The 22,273-nt window shown below is 31.0% G+C and overlaps 2 protein-coding genes and 1 long non-coding RNA gene across 6 annotated transcripts in view; all 3 read left to right on the top strand.

The window, feature by feature from the left end:
- The first annotated feature begins 885 nt into the window (after positions 1 to 885).
- LOC111642232 lies at positions 886 to 1,860 on the top strand. The gene is made up of 2 exons (XR_002759529.1): positions 886 to 1,003; positions 1,559 to 1,860. It is a non-coding gene; the product is annotated as an uncharacterized LOC111642232 (long non-coding RNA).
- A 4,019-nt stretch (positions 1,861 to 5,879) lies between these two features.
- Positions 5,880 to 7,596, top strand: LOC111642222 (elongation factor Ts, mitochondrial-like). Its single transcript, XM_023388522.1, has one exon. The coding sequence runs from the start codon at positions 5,977 to 5,979 to the stop codon at positions 7,021 to 7,023; it is 1,047 nt and encodes a 348-aa protein (XP_023244290.1). The 5' UTR covers positions 5,880 to 5,976; the 3' UTR covers positions 7,024 to 7,596.
- Positions 7,597 to 11,319: 3,723 nt separating this feature from the next.
- Positions 11,320 to 22,273, top strand: part of LOC111642220 (DNA topoisomerase 3-beta-1-like) — a 28,487-nt gene continuing 17,533 nt past the window's right edge. For 2 of the 4 annotated variants that reach the window (XM_023388519.1, XM_023388518.1), the window contains exons 1-3: positions 11,320 to 11,637; positions 13,248 to 13,325; positions 13,393 to 13,515. In XM_023388519.1, the coding sequence (XP_023244287.1) occupies positions 11,404 to 11,637; positions 13,248 to 13,325; positions 13,393 to 13,515 (435 nt within the window). In that variant the 5' untranslated portion in view covers positions 11,320 to 11,403. Of the gene's footprint in view, positions 11,663 to 13,247; positions 13,326 to 13,392; positions 13,516 to 22,273 lie in introns of all 4 variants that reach the window. The other 2 variants (XM_023388520.1, XM_023388521.1) reach the window with 2 other exon arrangements.

Here is a 22,273-nt window from a genome sequence, read left to right as displayed (position 1 = left end):
ACATGAAATTCGAACATATTTTTGCTCCACGATACGAACAAAAACTCACCATACGACGTTACATTAGTTCGCAGCACCATTTTTTTTATTCACTTCTGTTCATCGGTCTCAGTCTGCGTGTTTACTTTGTTGTGGAAGGATCTCGCTCGATATAGGAAATCTTGAGGTATTATCAGAAAGTGACTGATTTTATTGAAAAGAAACATTCCAAAAAGATTCACACTGGCCGTATTGCTGCTCGGAATAATGACATTTGCCTAAGTCATTTTAGAAACATTTTAAAAAGTAGGCAAAGCCAAACCTCTATGGATAGATATTTTACCAAGCGACCTCTATCCAGTGAAAGTGCTGGTGGAAGTGAAGGAAAGAAAGCAAAAAGCAGTGAATAAAAATTAAAAAAGAAAAAAAATTAGTGTTGTTTTATAAGTGATTTTTAAGTTATTGTTACATTATGTTATGTAAGTTAAGTTTTTAGTATCATTTCCCTTCTCCCTCTCTTCCGCCACCAGTTTACACTTTCACCGTCGTCTATCGTAAAGTGCAAATAAAACTACATTTTTTTTTATCAATTATTATTCTATTATGGTTATTTATATAGTTAGAACTACAAAATGTATTTTTCAGTGTTTTCCATACTATACTTTTGTTTTTTTTAATGTACTACTTAGCTTTAATTTAAGTGTGTTTTGGTGTTGAAACGAATTATTTGGTTTTACATGTAATCGTATGGGGAAAAATGATTCACCTTACGACATTTTCATGATACGATCTCAGTTTTGGAACAAATTAATTTCATATCCTGAGGTACCACTGTATATTGATAAATGTTTGGTGTACAATTTTTAGAAAATATTTTATGACTAATTTCTTTAAATTTGTGATTACAGATGCAAATTGTTTTATAGTAAAGAGGGAAATTATGTAGAGAAGGGAGTTGGAGTGTTGTATTTAAAAACTGTGGAAAGTAAAGTTCAGCTGTTGGTTAGAGCAGATACAAATTTAGGTAAATATCATAAAATATAAGTATATTCACTCCATCATTAATAGCAATTGTTTTATCTTGCTATATTTGTTACAACTTATTTTAGAAAAATTTATTTAATATATTGATGTGTGTGAAATTACAAAAAGATTTTTCTGTAATTATTGTAACAAAAAGCAGAATTTTCAAAGAATAAATATAATAATCTGAAAATAAGGTTATAAATGTAAGAATTAATAACTAAAGGACTCAAATAATACAACTATAGATTCACCCAAGATTTTTTATTTGTTCTCTTCCTTATTACACACTAAACTGCTTTCTATCTTCTAGTATGAACTGAGCTCTGCTCCAATGGTTCTATTCTACTGATGCCCAATTGAACTTCTACTAACCACAATGTTAAATATTTATTTAGAACAAAAAACATAATCCCAAAAAATGTCTTTGTATCACATATCTTACATAAATATATTTAAAACTTTATTTTCAGATCATTATATTTATAGGTAACTTTATTTGTAACAAAACTCATGTGAGAATAAATGAGAATTAATAAACATATTTTTATTATAGGAAATATCCTTCTGAATATCATGCTAACTGAGACTCTTCCTATTAAGAGAGTTGGAAAGAATAATGTTTTGATTGTATGTGTACCAAATCCTCCTATTTATCCTAAACAAGAAGGAACAGAAGCTATTCCACTTCTAATCAGAGTGAAAACAACAGAAGATGCCGATGAACTGTTGCAAAAATTAGAAGAGCATAAATCTTGAAATTAAAATTTCTAATTAAGAACTGTGAAATTGTCTTAACAGTGTAGTTTTGGATGTAAATTACCAGAAAACTTAAAAATTAATTACTGATCGATTGTATAATGATTGTAATTTGTTCTTTGAGTCATTTGTTTTATGTGATGTGGCTTTAATGTTAAAAATTGATATAAAAGAAAAAGAGAGAAAGAGAAGCAAACTCTGATACTTTGTGATTAAGAAGTTTTTATTTAAATAAATTTGTAAGCTCTATTAATCAGTACACACAAATATATATTATATAAATATATATTTATTTTCATCAGCAGATTTGAGAGAAAAATGAAGCTAGAAAGATTATTAATGTGCACCATTTTGATATGTAAGAATAACTTAGCTTGCTAATATTTTTATAGTAGAATTTTCTGATTATAAGTGCCATTTATTAATGCTTTCTTTCAATATAAATTAAGATTATTCCTAGATTCAGAAACCTATCACTTATTTGATTAACCGAAAAGGAATCATTTGCTTATGATACAAAAAGTTTTAAACAATGTACATTTTATTCAATCCAGCTTGGAAAGTAATGTCTATACGTGGATGAGAAAAATGTACAATTTATGAATCCGATAAGAGAGCCACTTGAATTTTATTACTTCTTAACTTTAACTCTTCATTCAACTTTGTGAAATGCTCTTTGGTTATTTTGAGACAATAGTGAATTCACCTAATTGGACAAATTTTTCTAAAAAATTTACTAGTTCTCATTCCTATTTTGAAGAAAGGATAGAAATGAGAACTAGTAGATGACACTGAATGCAATGTAGCAGCTCATGAATCTGATTTGTAAATGGTTCATTTTTCCTCATCCATGTCCACAATACCACAATTTCAGATCTAGACATTATTTTTCAATCCAAATTGAATAAAATATATATTATTTGGAAATTATTCTATCTTAAGTGAACATTTCTTTCTAAGATTAATCTAAAATAATGTATTTAAAAAATACTCTGCATGATTTACCAGAATCATTTTCTGTTTATCAGAATCATGCATATGCTTCTCAGATATTTATCATTTTATATTAACCAGTTTAATTTTAACTTCTCAATAATTTTATTTTTAAATAAATATATATTTCAATCATCCTATAAATGATCATAAATATAGCAATAAATGTAAATAGTTTTCTGACTAAAAATTAAATATGTTTTATAGAAATTGTATGGCCAATACAGAAAATGTATTTTGGAGTGAGTAAATCAATTTCAAATTATACATTTTTTTATCATTTTTCTAATTTTAGTATTAATATTCTCATCTTCATATTTTATGAATTATTATGATTTAAATAGCTAGATAATTAGTTGACGTTGAAATTTCGTAAGTTTTGTAAATATTAGAATATAATTTAATCATTATGTACAATAAATTGGAACATAATATACGACTAAGTTTTAGGTTTCATCTATAATTATCAAATGAAACCTTTTAGAATTGATTAAATGTAGAAAATTTATGCTCATGATATGTGAATTCATTAATTTTATTGATAACAGCATAAATAATAATCATATGTTGTATCAATCAATAAACTTGATATTACCATTCCAGTAAAATCTTTTGCAGTTTAATGAAAAGTATGTGTGGATTTTTTATTTTTCCTTGTATCTGTATTTTATGCTATTGGAAATTGTCTTTTTAATAATGATTCACAGATATCAACATTTTGCTAAAATTATTAAAAGAAATTAAAAACTCAAACACTTTTGCTTTTATTATAGTAAGACACTTTGAATAATAAAAGCAAAAGTGTTTATAATCTTGCTTATAAGAAAAAAGTGACTCCATAATACATTTCAACACAAAACTCAAACCTTACTTTTCAAGAGGAACTTCTTGTTGTCAACAGCACCATACAGTTGATATATGTACAGAGGAAGTACGAGAATCTTTACAGACATTTTCAAGAGGAATTTCTTCCCATTTCAGCACTACCATACAGATATCACCTATAGGGTACTGCTGACAATGGAAGGAAATTACTCTTGAAAACATGAAAAGTAAACATTAGGATTCCTTGATAGGGTTTGAATTTTCTATCAAATTTAGCAAAATTATTTATTAATTTTTAAATGTATTTGAAACATTTTAATAAAGCATTGCTAATAAATCTGAGTCACAATATTAAAAATTTAATCTTCCAGAAATGTGAAGTGTTCCAGAAAATCTTCAGTGAAATCGACTGTTAAGTAAAACTAAAACTGTTAATTTGAATTAACCAATTCAATAAGAGTTTATAAGACATTGATATTGGTTCATTAATATATTAGTATGAGAAGCAAGTTCATTGAAACAAACATAAGAGATTATCATCATTATTCTACTTCATTCTGTGGTTACTAAGAGGCTCTTTTTAATCAAGGAAATGACAATGGTGAAGAATGGAGCTCAGAACATCAGGATAAACCACCCCAAAAAATTCCTAAGGTTTCTGATATGGACTTGACCTGGAATAAGTGGGCTTTGATTGTCTCGGCGAACTAGCTGTCTAGAAACATTTGTAAAGTTACAAACGCAAAATTCGCAATTTGCGAAAATTATAACATTGGCGAATAGCCAGTGAACAGTCCGGAGAGAGGAGAAGTTATTCAGCGAAAAAGAGTATTAAGAACATCAATGGGTCTTGGTCCGATACAATTTTATATTAATAAACAAAAAGTTGCTTGAGGAAATCAGCCATAAAAACACTACATTTTTACCTTCTCGGTTCTGTTATATATTATATAACCAGGGCCGGCCTTCTCTATGAAGGGGCCCGGGTGCAAGAAACTATTTGGGCCCTACATTTTTTGTAAAATAAAAATAAAAAAGATTAAACTTTTTAATTTTTATTTTACAAAGAAAATTTTAAAATATCTGATGTCATAGGAACTTTTATAGGGCTGCAATTTTCAAATTGCAGACCTACAAATTTCCACTAGTGTCCATCTGTATGTCTGTGCATCTAACTCCATTTTCAAGATTTAATCTTGAAAATGGAGTTAGATAGATGAAAGTTGAAACTAGATACAGAAAGCTTAGTGGCAGGAGGCACTGAGTAACTATATACAAACTTCCAGTTTTGGCCAGATATCATGTTATTTCAATTCAAAAGTTTTTTCCAGAATGGAGTTAGCTAGATCCAGCATGACTATTGTTAACAGGAAAAGTATGATGCATAGAGGCAAGACACTACTAAATTCAGCATATATTTTAAATTAAATTGATTGAAAATTGCACCCTGGCACTGTGACAACACAATAAATAATTGCTCATTATAAATAATTTGCATGTGTTTGGGTGGGACTAAAGGAAGACCAACTCTGCTAATACTGATTGTACTCCAATGATTGTGAATGGACAGTCAACAGACCTCAAAAATTTATTCTTGTATTTAGTCTTTTTATAATTGTAAATGCAATTTGTTCTGGATTTTTTATCTTTATTTTACTAACTATTTTTTGTTTTCTTTCTTTAAATGATTAGTTACAGAGTTCATCTTTGCCTCAACAACGGAGTAAAAATCCTTATTTCTGTAACCTGTTACTGGTGCATTACATGTAAAAAATACACTTTGTAACAAACATTTTCGAACTATTGCAAAGTTCTTCTTCAGGTCAAATAGCTTTGGAATGCCTCAGAGTGGAATGTAAAGATTTAAAATGAAATTGAATGCCATTTCGACAAAATCCGTTTTGCCGGGCATGCACGATCATGTGCTGATGGATCTAATTATGGGTTGGCATCTATGAGGGCCTGCCAGACTAGCGACAGACTAAGCTCCTCCTTCTGGTTGATTCAGGTGATCTCTCGGCACCAGCTTTGTAAATGACTGTCTTCTAGCCATTTAAGATGGTCCTGGCGGGGCATGGTGACAACAATTTCAGCCTTGTCAAACTCTGCCTTGATGTCCGGATCAGATGCATATGCGGCAAGGGCATACTGTGCCGTCCATGTTGAATGTCCGTTGAATGTCTTTGACATCCTCCAAAATGAAAAAGACCCTCCGGATCATACCAGACTTCCTGGTGTATACTCCATCCCGNTTATCATCATGAAATGCGAATATTTAATATATAGTAGACCCGATAGAGTCGCCGCCCAGCGGCTGTGAATGGAACGTTCGGTAAGCAGTTTGTCGCATGTGTATCGAATTGTGACTTTTAATTAGATATTTTGAATAAGAAAACGATGTTTGGACAACTTTTGTTTAGATTTGTGCATACTACAGCTTATCGCCTTAATTCTGCGGTTCCTAAAGCTGCTCTATCAGCTCTGAGGAAGAAGACTGGATACTCATTTGTTAATTGTAAGAAAGCGTTACAGCAATTCGATAATGATTTAGAGAAGGCAGAAGAATGGCTCCATGCAGAAGCTCAAAAACAAGGTTGGGAGAAATCACAAAAACTTAAAGGTAGAGAAACTAAACAGGGATTAGTTGGATTCTTTAAGCAGGGAAATGTGGCAAGTATAGTTGAAGTAAATTGTGAAACAGATTTTGCAGCTAAAAGCTCTCATTTTAAAGATTTAATGAATGACGTACTCAACATTTGCCATAATCACGCTTCTACTAAAGAATTAAAAGATTCCTTGATGAAAGTAAACGTTTCATCGACAGAGCTAAATTCGCTGCCTTGGCAAGAAGGTAAAACGTTAGCGGATAGACTTGCATTATCCGTGACGAAGATCGGAGAGAATTTAAATGCTCGAAGGGCTTTGTGTATAAAGTTTATGGACGATTTCTCTGTAACTGGATACGCTCATCCCGCAAATCCAGATGCTGCTGAAAATTCTGTGCAAACTGGTAAATATGTTGGATTAGTCGTTTATCGTAGACACTCAAATTCTGTTCCAAACCCAGATTTTGACAAAAGTCTGTGTCAACATATAATCGGTATGGATCCAAAAGAAATAGGCGAAATGGAATCTGAAGAAAACATAAAGAAAGATATTAAAACTAAGCAAAAAATAGTAGTTGATACGCCTGTTAAAGATAACTTGGATGAATCACAGTCTAAGCAGGAAGAAGATACATCTTCGTCGTCCAGTGAGAGTTCATCTGATGATGATGATTCTGACAATGAAATGTTTGAAGAAAGGAGTTTATTAAAACAAAAATTTATTGGTGATCCGGATAAAACTGTTGGGGAAGTTTTAGAACGAGCATCTGTACAAATTGTCGATTTCGTACGCTTTGAATGTGGTGAAAATTTAGAAGAGAATAAAACAGAAGAATAATTCGTATATAATATAATTAAAATTCTTATTTTATTTCAAATTTTAACAAATAAAATAGTAATGAAAAAATGATTGTAATAAGTGATCTTGTTAAATATAATTTTAGAATAAGTTAATTTCTATTGAACATGTTCCAGAAATAGCATTTCAGAATATTTCATTTTTATACTTACATTAAAATTACAGAATTATTGTTTTAACGTTATCTCATGCATATAAGTTAATAATATACTACGAATGTGTTAGAATGTTAGAAAGTAATATTATTTTCTAAGCTTTATGTAATCAGTGTCATTATGTGCGCATACATTTTTGTTTTAATTAAATAATATATGAAATTTTACTCGAACGTATCAACGCCATTATTTATATAATAATCAAACACTGGCAAAATCATCCAACCCAGAGAAAAATAAACAGGAAAACCTGTCCAGACAATAAAAATACCTAGGATGGAATCGAATATTTCATTGAAGAAAAATACGAGTTTAAGCAAAATATGCAACCTTTATAGTGTTCTTATTGAGGTGTAAACGTTGAGGGCAACCAGTTTTTTACTGTTTTACTCAGAGTACTAGATTATACAAGCATGATTAAAATCGATAGATAATAATGCCCTGCGATGTATCGAAGCTTCGATGAATCATCAATGTTTTATGCCTCCGATGCATCGAAACATCGATGAATTTAAATGTTCGATTAATTGGTAAAACATCGATGTTTTCTGTTATTCTCCGTTATCCTTCCGTTTTTATTCCAAAGTTTCCACATCAGATACAAGCAGATAAATACCCCGCATTTTCCGTTATTCAGCAAGACGTCAGCGCACTGTAAAATGATAAAACTTGTTCCATATTTTAGCTAATTTGCAGCACCTTCTCAAAACTATTACAAAATCTCATTAGCGAGGTTGAGAAGCGCCAGCGTTCTGTTATGACAACGGGCGAAGTATGGTGGCGCCGTGTTTACACGGGGTATTAATGTCATCCTGCTGATACTTTCATAATTTAATTTTTTATTATAGATTTTTATTCTGTGTTCTTGGTTCCCCTATCAATTAAAGTTATTTAAAATTAACTTTATCAATAAATGATGATTTAAGGAAGTTTTTGTTGCTATGGATAATAAAAGACAACCATCCAGCAGAAATCATCGCAGGAGAGGGATTTAAAATTTTCATGATAACCGCATGTCCCAGATATGAAGTTCCACATCCAACGGCCATATAGAGAAGCATGCGGCTATTATTTGATGAAACTACACTCTATCTGCGAAAAACGTTTATTGATCGGAAGCATTATGCATTGATCTGTGATAGGTGGACAGATCCAATAAATTTCAGTAATTATTTAGGTATAACTATACATTTTATCGAGAATTTTGAATACAAGTCATATAATAGGCAGCATAGAATGTTGGCATCATACAAGTGAATATTTAAAAGATACACTTCGGGATCTATTAGAATTTTTTAATCTTGAAAAGAACAAAATACTGTATACTTTTCCTTTCTTTATACATGATATAAAATTAAAAAATATAATTACGAATAAGATTTTTTTGACAGAACAGTAGAAAAAATTACAAAACTGCTTGAAAACAGCAAAACTGTCTACCAACCAAATGGATAAAACCAGAGTCGATAGATATGGTTTGAAAGTGATGTAAAAATATGCCACTTCTCATCAGATTTGCAGTAGACAGACTTTTTTTAAAACTCTTTCCGCGGACCACCAGTGGCCAAGCGATTCCGTCCCCTGAACACTGAGAGTTCGGTCATGGGTTTGCACCTCGCTTGGACAGGCTGGTCATGTGGAGTTTTCCGGGGTTTTCCACGTTTGTAACGCTTGAATAGGGCCAATTACCCTTAAAAGACCTCCCGGAATGGATTATTCCCGCGCGTTACGTCCACCGTAATAAAAGTATCCAACTACTAATACTAGCCAACGAGCGGTCAAGGTGGCAGCCTACCGCTCTGGGGGACCCGGGACCGAATCCGGACGGAGACGGGTCAAATAATCCCCAGGAATTTTTCGGGGGTGGTCCGTTCGGATATGTCGGGCCCCATCCCTCACCACCTGGCCGCCCATTGTGGGCCTGACCGAACCCATAATGGGCTTGCAAAAAAGGCCCTCTTAATGCCCACAGGGCGGAAAGAGTTAAAAAAACTAGCCAACGAGCTTACACATTCCACGTGGCGAAATAGCCAGAGAAGCTGATTCCCAACTTGCTACTAAACAAACAAACGTTTTTCCACCCTTTGAGCACTAAGAGGGCCTCTTTTAGCAAGCCCATTATGGGTTCTAGCGGGTGGTAAGGGACGGGGCCCGACATATTCGAACGCACCACCCGAAAAATTCCTGAGGATTTTTCGAACCGTCCGGATTCGATCCTAGATCCCTCAGAGCGGTAGGTTGCCACCTTGACGCTCAGCCATCCGGCCAGTAGTCAGACTTACACCCGTTACAAAACACTTATTCGACATTCTCTTGTTTCTTTTTCTCACAGATAAAAGTTACAAAAATGCATGCGCCAGCTATCGGCAACCTGACACGTTAACTTTAGAGTTTAGATCAAAGCTCAGAGACCAGTACAGTATATTTTTGACTCTGGTAATATTACAATTATGTAGAATAATAATGATAGAATGTACTGTACATTTAGGAAGTATAAATAGAGAGAATATTTAAACTGAAGATAGGGTTAACCACTATTAAATTAATTGAAAACAGACTAATGGCAAACAAATTTAGTGTCCTGATCACTTTTCAAATTGTGATTTGTGGTAATCTTTGGCTCATCAATGTAAGCTTAGAATAGAAAAGCGATATAATGTAGTCAAACCTTGATTTAGCGGAATGGCGTAGCGTGGGTGTCAGCCGCCCGGGGCAAAGGAAAATTTCGCTGTCCCCTTATTTAGGCATCTCAATTTAAAAGACTAAAATTCAGTTTCGTCACAGAATAAGTAATGAAAAATTCCATGCTAGTGTTGCCACCTTTTTAAAATCGCCGACCCAGAGGACAGGTGAGGTTTGTTCGAACAGAAGTTCCTGACGCATGCGTAATGTCATTTTGCAATGCGAAGAATAATGTGCAGTGCATGCCGGTTCGAAATCAGGTACAATTAGGGACTAGGGAAATTTGGGTAGGAGTAACGTAAGTAACCTAGATGACATAGTTCTATCTGATATTGAAGATGTGTATGAGAATATGAATCGTACAAGCATAAAAAAAAAACAAAATAAAAAAAAGGTCGACAGGTTGCGCACGATATTGCCAGGAAAAAGCAACAGTTCATCCGGACAGTGAGTCGATTCCCGGACTGTCCGGGTGGTAACACTATTCCGTGCTCATTTTAATCGGTCCGAATCGTAGGTGTGATGAAAGTATGAAATAAAATGGTTCAAATTTTTACAAAATATTATTATTTATTGTGAAATTTTGCCGCCCCCTAAAAAGTGCCGCCCCCACTACGCTACGCCACTGATTTAGCGCTACCATTTGTTCGTCCCTGAAATTGATACTAAATTGAGTATGATGCTAAATCGAAGTACCTCAATAAGAATTACATAATGTAGTCTAAACACAAGTTTTAGTTTGAAGTTTAATTGTCAAGTAATTTGTTAATTAAGGTTAGGATTTATATGCTCTTAAAACCACATTATATGGGAATAGAAATGCACGTAAAAATGCCAGATATATGCATTTTCAAATATCTGAAATATGCATATGTTAAAAAAAAGCCAGCAAGATACAGTGAAGTAGGCAGGTTGAAATGCATGCATACTTGTCAACGAGTAGATAGGATCAGGTTGGTGGCTCGTAGGAGCGCGCCAGTCGCCTTGAGGTTCCAGGCCTGAAGGTTGTGGTTTCGATTCCCTGTATGGAATCCTTTCTCTAATAAATTTTTATCCGGATGGACGAGCGGTCAAGGTGGCATCCTATCGCTCTGGAGGACCCTGGTTCGAATCCGAACGGGTCGAAAAATCCCCAGGAATTTTTCGGGGGGTGTTCCGTTTGGATATGTCGAGCCCCGTCCCTCACCACCCGGCAACCCCATTGTGGGCCTGGCCGAACACATAATGAGCTTGCAAAAAGAGGACGGAAAGAATTAAAAAGAAAAAAAAAGATATTATTTCACATATCAAAAGTTTTAATTTAGCCCTAAATAATTGTAAAGAGTTAATTAAGAAAATAATTATTTAAAGTAATTTTTAATTAATTGATTTTATTCAGTCATGGAAAATAACTATTTGAATTGGGGGAAAAAAATCTAAAATTTTGTGGCGTCGCTACTGTCGATTTCAAAATGGCGCTCTTCTATAATTGTTAAACATCGTTTGGTAGTAATTATTGAATGCAAAATTATTTGAAACAAAAATGAAAACTGCACTTATGGTAGCAGAGAAGCCATCTTTGGCTCAGAGTTTAGCACAAATATTATCGAATGGGGATTTAAAGAGTCGTAAAGGTATCAATGGAGTTTGTCACGTCCATGAATATATTGGACAGTTTCGATCCGAAACTATTCGATTTAAAATGACCTCTGTTTGTGGACATGTCATGTCTATGGACTTCATTGGCAAGTATAACAACTGGGACAGAGTGGATCCGGTAAGCAGATAACAAGGTAGTGGAGGTAAACTACTTTGCTAGAATATTCAATACATTTGCACTTGATTTCTGGTTTTCATTACGAAAAATAAAATATATAATAATAAAAAAAAAACTGGTAGAAGTTAATTTTAAATCTATATTTATTTATTCAAAGTGCTTTGTACATGTAAGTATATATAGGCACAAATTACCTAAAAGTAACTACAACCAAGACTTGCATCTTCCTCAAATATTTAATTTCTGAATATCCATAATGTTTTCAGAAAATTTAATTTTACTTTCACTTATTGGCTATAGTATGTTCAGCAAACTTGATACTTCTAATTGAGCCAAAAAAAAGCTGTGTAACAGTAGTGAATCTGCAGAATGATTAACTATGAATCGATGCAATTGGTGGTGCTATATTAGCCATATTAGCTTGTACTTGTGTTCACAAACTTAAAAGCATTTGAAGTAAATTAAATTCATTTTTAAGTTTGCATTTTTCATAAATCTGTTTTTAGTTGCTGAGAGCTGTGGTAGATGGATTATTATTATAATGTGTACACTCATTTTTATAAATAACATATACTTTACTTCTTGTGTGGGCACAACCATATTTTGTTATTTCTGTAGGATCATCTCAGGAGGGAAGAGTGCGACTTTGTTTTATGTTAATTGGATATTTTCACATGATTGTCTTTTCAGAATGAAAAAAGAATCATAATAACAAAATGTTCTATGGAAATAATGATGATGAGTCCTCTCAACTAGAAACTGAACGATAGTTTGAAGAATGTTTAGTAAAAACTCGCAACCAAATTTGATCAGTTATAACAACCTGATGATAACGTAAATGAAGCCAGCCACTAAATGTGATGTCAGTAAACTTGAAGTATTCAAAAGTATCATTTCTCTAGAGGGTGTTTGACAGAAAATACTCAACTATTCTGAAACTATTGAATTTGCTTGACACAGTTATTGATTCCTACTTAAAACATTATTATAAGTAAAGTTCAAAAGAATTTTTAATCAAATTTTCTAGTTTTAAGTTGATCTTATAAATATTCTGATGGTAAGAAATATAAACTACAAGATTATGAAGAATAAAGTATATTGTCTATAAAAAGTTATAATGGCCAGATGGCTAAGTTATGGCATTAGCCTATCACTTTGGAGGACTGGAACCAAATTTGGGTGAGCAACCCCAGGAAGTTTTTATAGGTGATCGACCCACAATGTGTAAGAAATAAAGCTGTCTTTGAGCCCAAAGGACAAAAAGTTTAAAAAGATATATGATATTTATAATCTGTAAAAAAAAATACATGTAATCCATAATCATACAGCAACTTTACTGACTTCAATAATATAATGGTATCACAAAGACTTCTGGTTATTGAAAACACTCATTAATTATAATTTTTCTATTGTCAAGAAATTTTAAATTCCTATTTTGAAAAAAATCTGTTTGAGTTAGCAGGAGTTTACTGTATTTATATTTAATTTTATTATTAACTAAATATTTATGTTAGAAATGTTAGTCAGGCATGAAAAATTTTTGTGAATTTGGGGCTAAATTATATCTATTTAAGAGATAACACTTTCTTAAAGTTAAATTAATATTTCAGGCTGAATTATTTCATGCTCCTACTGAAAAGAAAGAAGCCAATCCAAAGTTACAAATTCCAAAATTTCTTCAGCAAGAGGTAAATTGTTTATATTAGAAAATTTCATATTTATTTGTCTGAATTTAATTGAATTTTAACCCAATAGGCAAGAAACTGTGATTATCTTATTCTGTGGTTAGATTGTGATAAAGAAGGCGAAAACATATGTTTTGAAGTAATTAATGCTGTAAAAAATATTATGAAATCTCCACAATATCACCAAGAACAGGTATGTTAATATTTTTAACAAAAAGAGATTAAAAATTATATACTTTACTAAGCAAATTTTGAGGAAGAGTACTCATAACATATATTTAAACATCAACATACTATTAAAAATAATACACATTAATTCAATTTTCTTTTGAACTATAAAACAAACACAGTAAGAGTACTCTAAAATTGCACTTTAGAATTGTCTGCTTACACGTGGTAAATTATATTTGTCAATGATCATTTATTTTTACACAGTCTTTTTAAAAATAACATTTTTTTTTGTATTATATTTGATACACAATGATAAAAATTTGCTTTATTTACTAATTAGTTTATTGTTAGATTGATTTTATCTTACTATACAGAAAGGACTACTTCTATAAAAGTTTATCATTTTAACCAAAATTATAATTTATATTTTATCTAATTAATTGATGCAGAGTAATTATAAATCAGTTTGTGTGTAATGTATTTACAGAAAATTGTTTTTAATAGGTTAGGTTTAATGAAATTCATATATCTTTATCAAACTAATAAGCCAAACAATTGCTGGATTTTTGGGCTACTATACAGATACTTTTAATGATTAAATATTATGCAATTTGGTACTAGTATATCTAGTACCAAACCTAGTATATCTAGTACCAAGTTACATAACATTTAATCATTAATAGTAGTGGTAAAGTAGTCCAAAAATCCAGCAATTGTTACTTAATACAAAAATATAGGGCTTTTAGATATTTACATATGCTTCATCAAACTTTAAATATTCAGAAGTTTATTATTTATCAGAACATAATTATAAGTTTTTATTGGAAAATTTTCATTACTAAACATTTGGTAATGGAGACTTAAAAATATGTAAATGAAAAAATTTTAATATTTTACTGAAAGACAAATGAAAATGTGAGATCCAGAATTTTATTAACTAAAATTGTAATTAGTTCACTTTCGTTTATGTAAATAGATTGGAAGAAAAAAAAACGATCTTAGCCGGGAATGTGTAAACCTTCCTGTCATAACTATCAACATTTTATTGTTCTCACATAACTTGCAGCTCGACTTGCACAAAAGTTTATAGTTAGCATCCAAATTTCGTCACTTGTTTTAGGTCCCTGGAACACCTATAGCCTTTAGCTCATAGAACATCCGATCACATGATGGAATTTCCCCGCAAAAAGCTATAAAAGGCATTTCTTACCCCCTCTCGGGGGAGTCTCTTAACAAAAGCTGGACCGACGACATTGAGTCAAATCTCCGAACCGAGGAAATTCCGATCCTCCAACATTGATATCCATTTGTCGCCAGAGTCGCAAACTTTTATATTTGTGCTCATTTGGATCAATGACATTTTTATGGGATACTTCTGTGCCTACATTCCTTAATTGTCACGGAAACCTACAAAAAGGTATGAAAAAGCATATAAACTATCTCTTGAGCTGTTAGGCAGTTTAGTGTCGAGATTTGTGTAGTACTTTTGTCAATTTTGATTATTTTAATAAATTCTTGTTTTATTTGTTAAATGGTAGACTCCTTTACTCGTATATGGCCTTCACTTTATTGTTGACCCCAAATACTCTCCCTCCACTCAACCGACATTTAAGAGTCCCAACCCTCGGGACCAGTAATCGTCAATTAAGCCATCTTGACAAGTGAGCAGGTTTTATGACCTGTTGTCCGAACAGGGAGGTGCGACTGACCCCGACCTCCCTGGCGGTTCACAAAAATAATACAGCAAATAATCTGCATAATGTACAGTGAAAACTGCTTAGGCGACCACCTGCATTCGATGGGCACCTTAAGTATCTAGGAATTATTCTGGATAGTAAATTATTATGGGACGCACATATAGATTATGTCACAAACAGAACTGGATTAATTTTTCAGACCTTTTCCAGAGTTGCACACCGTACATGGGGTTTATCATATGCGGCAATGGACACTATCTATAATCAGATATTCATTCCTATTCTTACTTATGCTTGCGATAGCTGGGGATGGGCATCACATAAGACCCACCCCAATAGGAAATTAATTTCTGCTCAGAGGAAAGCAACAATCCTTCTAACAAAAGCATATAAAACAGCTTCTAGCCCAGCACTGCAAATCATTGCTAAAAAACCCCCAATCGACTTACATATTGAATACTATAGCCAAATTGGTAACCTAAAATGGGGAGAAGATATAAACATTAATAACTGCATAATTACCGCCACAGAAATTGAACGACCGACACCTGTTTCTTTGAGCATAGACCCAAGTGCACCACCGATACAATTTTTTGATAACATCCAGGAAGATGACATTGTTATATATACTGATGGATCCAAAAGTAATTACAATGTTGGATGTGCTTTTGCGACATATTATAAAAATGAAGAAATTTACTCACAACAGTATCGATTAGGTAAATTATCCTCAATCTTTCAAGCAGAAATGTTTGCCATTCAACAAGCACTACTTTGGTCTAACCAAGTATACTCCTTTCAAAATATCACAATCTGTAGTGACAGTGCCTCCTCCTTAGACNTTTGTTCGAAAATGTCCGAAAAACGAAAGAAATGCAAAGTGCTGTCGTTAGAAGATCGTGTTAAAGTTATCACAACAGCAATTAGCGGCAAAGTTTAACTGTGGGAAAATGAAATTGATTTTGCCGTAGACCTACAGTATTTTCCTTGGGAGTATAAAATATTGTACATGATACAATTAATCAGCTGATCTCATCATTTGATAAAATTTATTTTTATTTATTTATTTTGAAGCTCATATACAGTAAATGTGCACTAAATAGTTTCTGTATCAACCTACCTTATTTCCATGATATTTTTAGAAAAATAATATTCAAGTAATTTTCGCATGCAAAATATTCGAAAAACAATAAACGCATTAATGCAAAAATCAGTTTTACAGGCAACCTTCCTTTTTCAATTCTGCATTAACAATCGCAGAATGTAATGAAATCATATAATGAGAAAAAATAATAAAATCGTTTTATTAATAATTAATAATTTTTCTTATTGTACTTAAGAAAATATTAAATAATACGGTATTTTTAAAGTTAAAATAAGTTTATTTACTATTGAACACAAGACTGTATTATTATTAAAACACTTGGCGTTTATCCACTTTATTCAGTTGATACGGGCACTTTTACACGTTTCGGGCGTATAGCCCCTCATCAGTCAACTGATAAGAAGAAACATTTACATTAGATTATTACATTTTTTAAAAATTATATAACGATTCTAAAACATATAACATTTAAGACATACCATTTAAAAAATTTCAATGACACACGTACAGCACAAGTTATTATTTACTGCTGTTAGGATAAGTTGATAACAATGATAACATAAACCTACATACATTAAATTAAAAAATAAAACACTGTATAATTATACACGCTTATACTGATAACGCACATAACTATACTAATTTTTGTGTACAATTGTTTCTTACTGTTAAGTAGCCGTGACACATCCTTTATCTTCTTACTAAAGTTGATAAATATATAGGCAGAATCCTTTCTAATGTTTAATGAATATATTTGATGGTTTCTCACAACATTTCATTTGCACATAACAGAATCAGATAAACTTCACTTAGCATATTATAACAATTTTGTTTCCTGGGCATTATACAATATTGAGTCTTATTGCTAATTTGCATTTTACCATTCATGATGGTCGGATTTTACATAATATTTGTAATAGCAAATGGTATCTAAGTAAACAGAACACATTAAATATTTTTACAAAAAATTTTTAGAATTTTTCTAAAACATACTAACTATCTTTCATTATTACAATATTTTTAGCCAATCGTTACTTATTTTAATGCTTAGATTCTTGTTTAAACAATTTTTAGAGTTTATTATAGCTACACTTTCTTTAAATTTTCTACTATATGTGTTCTTTTCTTTGTATAAGATTTTTGTATTAGTTTTATCAATGTTACAGTTGTTTAATAGGCAATGATCATGAAAAACTGAATTTAATCTATGATATTTCATATCAGCGATGTGTTCTTTTAATCTTATGCTTAATTTTCGTTTGGTTTCACCTATATAAATATTGGTATCTTTACAAGTACATGGGATTTCATATACTACATTCTTGGTTTCTTCTTTAGTCTCATTATTTTGTTTTTTGGCTTTTATTCTGGCTTGAAGTTTTTCGTACTTAGGTGCTAGTTTTATGTTTATTTTCTGCATTTCTTTGTTAATTTCTTCATATAAACCTTTTATATACGGAAAACTAATATATTTAATATCCGGGCTTTGTTTTTTCTGATTATGTTTCTTGTTATTTATTGAACACAGTCTTGTGTTCAATAGTAAATAAATACGAAAACACGGTTTCAAAAAACGAGTTAAAATAAGATTAAACTAATGAATACCAAAACCAAAGTGATGTAGAGATATGACACGCTTGTATATCGATGACATGATACACATAACTGAGGAGCGAACAAAAACAACCAAGTTCGATTAAGTCAGAAAAAAGAAAGTTTGCATTATAATCAAGAAAATGCGACTATTGTATTAATCTTTAAAATATTGGTATTAAATCTGTTTTATAAAATCATGACGACTCCTGTAAATTGAGTTATCTGATAAGAATAAAATACAATACCAATATAGCCCTATTGTTGAAAAATTTGCTTATTTTTGCTCACCTCAAGTTTTGCTTAGTAGAAATGGCTAAAAAGTGCACAAGATACATACAGAAATACAGTATTACTGCACTACCTGTATTGGACGACCACCTGTCTAAAAGACCACTTTTTGAAGGAACCGTGGGTGGTTGCCATAGACAGGTTTTACTGTATTTTCTTTTACTTAAAGTTACAAATTTTGTAATAGATTTAATGAATTGTGTAGAATATTTTGAACACTAATATTAATATTAAAAAAATTTTATTTAAAAAATTAAGTTTGGTTTTTATATTTATGTATTTTAATGCACACTTCAGTTTACTAAAATATATGAATAGAATAACATTATGAATAAATTATTAAAAATGCAATAGTTGTTTAATGCTGGATATGTTGTTATTAAAAATGTGAAAATTAAAAAATAAAATATTGAATTTTGTATAATTAGATTTACAAGAACCTAAACTTTTTAAAACATGAGAAAAGATTGTTAATCAAATGTAAACTCTAACTCCAAATTGGAAATGGAAGGGAAACTTTTGGATAATAATGTCAAACCTTCCCATCAATAATGTAAATTATAATTTATGTTACGTTAACTAATTTATTTGTATGTTGAATAATTTAATATCTTAACACCAATTTCAAAATCAAATTTTATAATATAATATAACAATATAATAATGTGCTTCCAAACAGCATTAGAAGAAATACACTTTTAATGCCTTATTATAAATATGCTAAAATATTTACTGTTTTAATATGTAATCTAACCAACTAGATTAGCTTAGCTGGCATCATCTTAGGACAGTTAATGAATTTGAGTTATCAATCTTTATCTGATAGTTGCCTATTTCTGTTTTTACATAGATTGTGGACATTTATGCCTTTTAAGTTTTCAGTTCTTGAAAAAGAGAAAAAAAATCATTCTAATATTTATGAATTAAATGAAAGAAAAGTGTTATATCCTGTAAAATGTCAAAAGCATACATTTAACAGTTATATAAATTTAATTTTATGAATAAATAGAATTAATGGTATAGAACCAGTTATAACCTGAGGAGCAACTATGAAAGAGAGAGTGCAACAATATTAAAGTATAAATTTTATAATATGAAGGATAAAGTTGATATTTATTATCAATATAAATTATCATTTTTATAATGTCACAACAATTTTTACTATTACAGTTTTCACTAACTAATGTTTTTTTTTTTTTTTTTAAATGAAGTTTAGATATTTGAATGTCTGTTATTCAAATGCTGCATTTTACTTTATTAAACTTTAAATAATTTAATATTTAAATATGCATTATTTTCATTTGTCTTTTTTCAAAAGAAGGATAAAAAGTACAGTGAAATAGTAAATTAGTACATAAAAATAATTCATATAATTTTTCTGAATATTCTGATATTTTTTTAATTTTTTGTTATTAGAAGAGCTTTATACAAATACATATACCCACACTAGCCAAACTGCTGATTACCTAGGTTTATACAGTAGCTTCTGTGTACTCACACAATTTCTTTTCAAACTTGGTACATACTACAGTCAACTCACATGAATACAAATTGCTAGGGGAACAGTAGTAGTACACTTTATCAAAAATTTGTATTAATGATCTTTTAATGATCTTTAGGGTCAAAGTCAAGTATTGTATAATTTAGGAAGTTAAGGCTTAATAGATGATTAAAATCTTTAAATTATAATATTTTGAATTAATTTACTAAATGAAGTTAAATAAACTTAAATTTATTTACAAAAACAAATGAATGAGCTAAATGATTTTCAAATCAAACAAAATGAGGAGGAAACAATATTTGCCATTTAACTGTTAAGCAGAATGATTAAACAAAAAAAAAACAAAGCTAAAAGAAAATTATGGTTTTTCTTATTGAAGATTGTTAGAAAATGTAGAAAATCTTTTTTTGTTGCCAAAACAGTAAAAAAAAAAGATCCAAACATGGCATCACTATATGCACTCCTCAATATGCAAACTAGTATGTGTGCACAGGACCACATCTATTTTAAGTGGTAAGCATTCTTAAACTTTAACCCCTATTTTCTGAGTACAGTAGAATGGTCTGTTAAAATCAGATTGTTTGAATTGCTCTACAATTGGAGGTTGAACCCATATTTGCTAACTAGGAGAATAAAATCTGTTCTACTCAAAATGGAATATTTTACAGTACCACTTTTGATTATTCACATTGAAAAGTGTAAAAAGCAACCATTATTGGAAATGGGGTTATTTCTTTGGGGTTGTGACAGTAATTTATGGTTTGGTTTAATGAATTCTGGAAAAACTTTTGTTCATTTTATTGCATGAAAATTACTGTTGTGACAATGGCATTTTGCTAGGGAAATGGCAAAAATTTTTTTATTGGTGTTCATTTTAAGGAGAGTTGACTGTATTTACACTTATTTAAGTTGTCCAACTATTATGCAATGTGATATAAACATGTATTGTAAGTATAACTTGCAACTTAACCTTGAAGAGGCAACTGAAAGTTAATTGTATGTTTATAAAGTCAAAAGAGCTAAACAAATGCGTACGACATCATAAATACCAGTAAAGTAACATAACAGTGATAACTATAGTTTTTCAGCTATATATAAAATACTGTTTCAATAGAGGATACTGCTCTCACCTATTTCTTATAGGCAATACATTGCTCCTATCAAGACAAGGTTTGACCATCCTGATATATACAGTATTCTTGCTAATTCAGCCTCTCAAGTACAGTCGACCCCCGTATAAGATCATTGATTATTCCGTTTTATATGAATTCCATGTTGTACAAGTCACTTAAATTTTACAAATACGTGAGCCGTTCACAGCCCGGTACACGTATTTGTAAAATCTAAGTGACTCGTACAACATGGAATTCATATAAAACGGAATAATCAATGATCTTATACGGGGGTCGACTGTACTTGAGAGGCTGAATTAGCAAGAATACTGTATATATCAGGATGGTCAAACCTTGTCTTGATAGGAGCAATGTATTGCCTATAAGAAATAGGTGAGAGCAGTATCCTCTATTGAAACAGTATTTTATATATAGCTGAAAAACTATAGTTATCACTGTTATGTTACTTTACTGGTATTTATGATGTCGTACGCATTTGTTTAGCTCTTTTGACTTTATAAACATACAATTAACTTTCAGTTGCCTCTTCAAGGTTAAGTTGCAAGTTATACTTACAATACATGTTTATATCACATTGCATAATAGTTGGACAACTTAAATAAGTGTAAATACAGTCAACTCTCCTTAAAATGAACACCAATAAAAAAATTTTTGCCATTTCCCTAGCAAAATGCCATTGTCACAACAGTAATTTTCATGCAATAAAATGAACAAAAGTTTTTCCAGAATTCATTAAACCAAACCATAAATTACTGTCACAACCCCAAAGAAATAACCCCATTTCCAATAATGGTTGCTTTTTACACTTTTCAATGTGAATAATCAAAAGTGGTACTGTAAAATATTCCATTTTGAGTAGAACAGATTTTATTCTCCTAGTTAGCAAATATGGGTTCAACCTCCAATTGTAGAGCAATTCAAACAATCTGATTTTAACAGACCATTCTACTGTACTCAGAAAATAGGGGTTAAAGTTTAAGAATGCTTACCACTTAAAATAGATGTGGTCCTGTGCACACATACTAGTTTGCATATTGAGGAGTGCATATAGTGATGCCATGTTTGGATCTTTTTTTTTTACTGTTTTGGCAACAAAAAAAGATTTTCTACATTTTCTAACAATCTTCAATAAGAAAAACCATAATTTTCTTTTAGCTTTGTTTTTTTTTTGTTTAATCATTCTGCTTAACAGTTAAATGGCAAATATTGTTTCCTCCTCATTTTGTTTGATTTGAAAATCATTTAGCTCATTCATTTGTTTTTGTAAATAAATTTAAGTTTATTTAACTTCATTTAGTAAATTAATTCAAAATATTATAATTTAAAGATTTTAATCATCTATTAAGCCTTAACTTCCTAAATTATACAATACTTGACTTTGACCCTAAAGATCATTAAAAGATCATTAATACAAATTTTTGATAAAGTGTACTACTACTGTTCCCCTAGCAATTTGTATT

The sequence above is a fragment of the Centruroides sculpturatus genome, unplaced genomic scaffold (assembly GCF_000671375.1).
Source record: "Centruroides sculpturatus isolate CEXI.00-Female unplaced genomic scaffold, Cexi_2.0 scaffold457, whole genome shotgun sequence".
Classification (NCBI taxonomy): Eukaryota; Metazoa; Arthropoda; class Arachnida; order Scorpiones; family Buthidae; genus Centruroides; species Centruroides sculpturatus.
The sequence above is the reverse complement of the archived record's forward strand: the minus strand, read 5'-3'. Positions and strand labels throughout refer to the sequence as shown.